We start from the raw sequence: 3,168 nt of genomic DNA, 5'->3' as shown, positions 1-3,168 counted from the left end.
AGATGACTGGACACACACTAACACACACATTTTCTCTCTGTTGAAAGAAGACCAGAATATACACTTTCTTTTTGTTTTCTGTCTCAGCTTCTGCTCTCGTTCTTGGACAGGAAAAAAAGGATTACAGTTTGTTTCTTCAGCAAAAAGAGTTTGCATTTATTCTCCAAAAGCCCTGTGTCACGTTGGACAATTTGGATACGTTCCTCTTTTCTTTCTCCCTCCAAGAGCTCAGAGCAACATGGCACAGGGACTAAAAAACCACAGCAACAGCAGGCAGCAGCAGGCACAACTACTCACTAACCCCTTCTCCACCATGGCACTGTCCCTCTCCATGTCCTTCTTCCTCCTCCTCCTCCTCCTCACCTCCCCTGCCTCGACCGCCGACGAATACGACTACTACAGCTGGCAATCGGACAACTTCCACAACGGCCGTTTCTACACCAAGCAGCCGCAGTGTGTGGACATCCCCGCCGATTTACGCCTCTGCCACAACGTGGGCTACAAGAAGATGCGCCTCCCCAACCTACTGGACCACGAGACCATGCCGGAGGTCAAACAGCAGGCGGGTAGCTGGGTGCCGCTCCTCGCCAAGCGGTGCCACGCGGATACGCAGGTGTTCCTGTGTTCCCTTTTCGCCCCTGTGTGTCTGGACAGGCCCATCTACCCGTGTCGCTCTCTGTGTGAGGCTGTGAGGGATAGCTGTGCCCCCGTTATGGAGACCTATGGGTTCCCCTGGCCGGAGATGTTGACCTGTGATAAGTTTCCTATTGATAATGATCTGTGTATCCCCATGCAGTTTGCTGGGAACCAGGCCACCCCGGCTCCAGGTAAGATCACACACACACTTATTCACAACCCTATTTTTTCTTGCATGTTTAGAGACTGTATACTAACTTGTGTAAAAGATAGACCCTAAATGACATGATAATGGTCCCTTCCCTAGAGTAATAACTTGTTTAGTTGACTGTTGTGCCTCCACACATCATGGCCTTGGAAGTGCCATGGTCCTCTGTAGCTCAATTGGTAGAGCATGGCGCTTGTAACGCCAGGGTGGTGGGTTCGATCCCCGGGATGTAAAAATGTATGCGCACATGACTGTATGTCGCTTTGGATAAAAGCGTCTGCTAAATGGCTTAATATTATTATTATTATTACATCACACTGGCTCTAGATGGGAGAGAGCACAAGCCCTAATGCAGGTTAACTCTTACTCCAGCTTCAGAGCTTTGAACAGAAGATATTGTCGAACAAGATTTATGTTTAATTTTTAAGTAATGGAGGGAATCATCTTTGGACAGGAAAGAACAAACCACTGAAACTATTTTGATAGTTATAGATACAAATATACACCTTTTAAGTCAATGCAACTGCTATGAGATATAGCTAGGGAAGAAAGGATAGTAAAGTTCCAGGTTAGATATCAGAATGTATTATATTCCCATAGGACAGCTAACATGCAAGTCAGTGTTTCTTCTACTGTATGAGAAAGCTAGGAATAATAGATAGACCACAGTGAAATGTCCATGTTTTCCAAATAACTTCTACTATAAAACAGAGTGACATAAAATAAAGACCAAGGGGACGTTTTCATGTCAAATATTGCAACAATTTATTGTAATTGCAATGACAGAGATTAAAATAAAAGTTACTGTAGACTAGGGAAACATTTTCAGTTCATGTATCAGACTGTATGGTAGAACTGCTAGTGTGTGTACAAAAATAAAATGAAGAACAAGTTGAAAGTTTCAGACTGATCTCAGGGACAGCAGCTTTTCAGATAAACCCTTATCCCAGACATAGACTAAGACTATTCCTGAATCTCTGAAAACGCTTTCAGAGATTCTGCATTCGGCATGCTTTTAACTCCAGGAGTAGGTTTATTCTGGGTCAAGGAAACCGACCCTAAACTTAAATGTGCTTCCAAACAAATTCTCAGTTAAAACAAAAGAAGAAGAAAATATCAAAATCAGATGCTGATTGAAACCATATTTGACTTAATATTTTTACAGATTTAAGCAAGCAACATTTCCTGAACATTATCAGTGACTGGGCTGATCAAGGAGCTATTCTATAAGAAAATCTTAAGAAAACCATAAAAACTATGTTACATACCTGTAGAATTCATTAAAAGTAGGGATTAGCTAACCTTCACAATGATATAACATGAAATATAAAATGTTACATTAACATGCAGTAAGTGGTGAATAGATTATCATCATTCACAATGTTAATGTCAACATGGTCTCATTAGTATATGTCAAAATAGTGATATTCAACCATTTGAGTTATATTTAACTGACAGTGACATATTAGTTATACGTTTGCTATGTAACACAGAACATGCCATTAAATCTCATATGGTAGGAGTGCTGTGCTGACGACAGACAGTGAGTCTAGTGAGAAACTAGCCAGGAGTAGGTCAAGCACAGAGAGACAGGCAGCGTGGAGGGCTCTCCGGCTAGGACTCGAGTGCAGGACAGAGAAATACACACTTTTCCCAAATCAACTACTGTATGACCCCTGAGGTGTGAAACTTAGGGAGTGTGTGTATGCACGGCAACTAGCGAGAGAAAGATTGTGTGTGTGTGTGTGTGTGTGTGTGTGTGAGAGAGAGAGAGAGAGAGAGAGAGAGAGAGAGAGAGAGAGAGAGAGAGAGAGAGAGAGAGAGAGAGAGAGAGAGAGAGAGAGAGAGAGAGAGAGAGAGAGAGAGAGAGAGAGAGAGAGAGAGAGTGAGAGTCAATGTGAGTCTAGAATGTGAAGGGGACACTCCACTGTGTCTCTGTTGTCCAGGCCTGCTCTGTCTTTTGTCTGGTCCGCCAGTTAGACAGCCAATTAACTAGCCAACTAATTACTGAGGGCGAATTAGTCTACAGAGAGAAAAGGAGAGGGGGAGGGGGGCAGTTAGAGAGAGGGGGTGAGGGAGAAGGGGGTGTAAGAGGGAGAATGAGAGAGAAAAACAGGGGGGTGAGGGAAAGAAGGAGAGAATGAGTGGGTTTTAGAGAGAGAATGAAAGAGCTGCGGCGAGAGGGAGGAGAAAGAGGGGAAAGAGTTTAGTGAGAGAGGGACAGAGAGAGGGGAGGTTGTGAGGGAAGTAAAGTGAAAGAACAAAGTAAAGCAAATAGAGTGGTTCCTTTCCAGTTTCAATTAGGATGGGAAAGAGAATGTTTA

The 3,168-nt window shown here is 43.4% G+C and overlaps 1 protein-coding gene across 1 annotated transcript; it reads left to right on the top strand.

The window, feature by feature from the left end:
- Window positions 1-238: 238 nt before the first annotated feature.
- Window positions 239-948, top strand: LOC311132935 (secreted frizzled-related protein 5-like; the record flags this gene model as incomplete). The annotated part of the gene is made up of 2 exons (XM_084166325.1): window positions 239-827; window positions 944-948. 2 exons carry the CDS (start codon window positions 239-241, stop codon window positions 946-948), a joined length of 594 nt encoding a protein of 197 aa, XP_084022451.1.
- Between the last annotated feature and the right edge of the window lie 2,220 nt (window positions 949-3,168).

The sequence above is a fragment of the Coregonus lavaretus genome (assembly GCF_964263955.1).
Source record: "Coregonus lavaretus genome assembly, chromosome: 1".
Lineage (NCBI taxonomy): Eukaryota > Metazoa > Chordata > Actinopteri > Salmoniformes > Salmonidae > Coregonus > Coregonus lavaretus.
The sequence above is the reverse complement of the archived record's forward strand: the minus strand, read 5'-3'. Positions and strand labels throughout refer to the sequence as shown.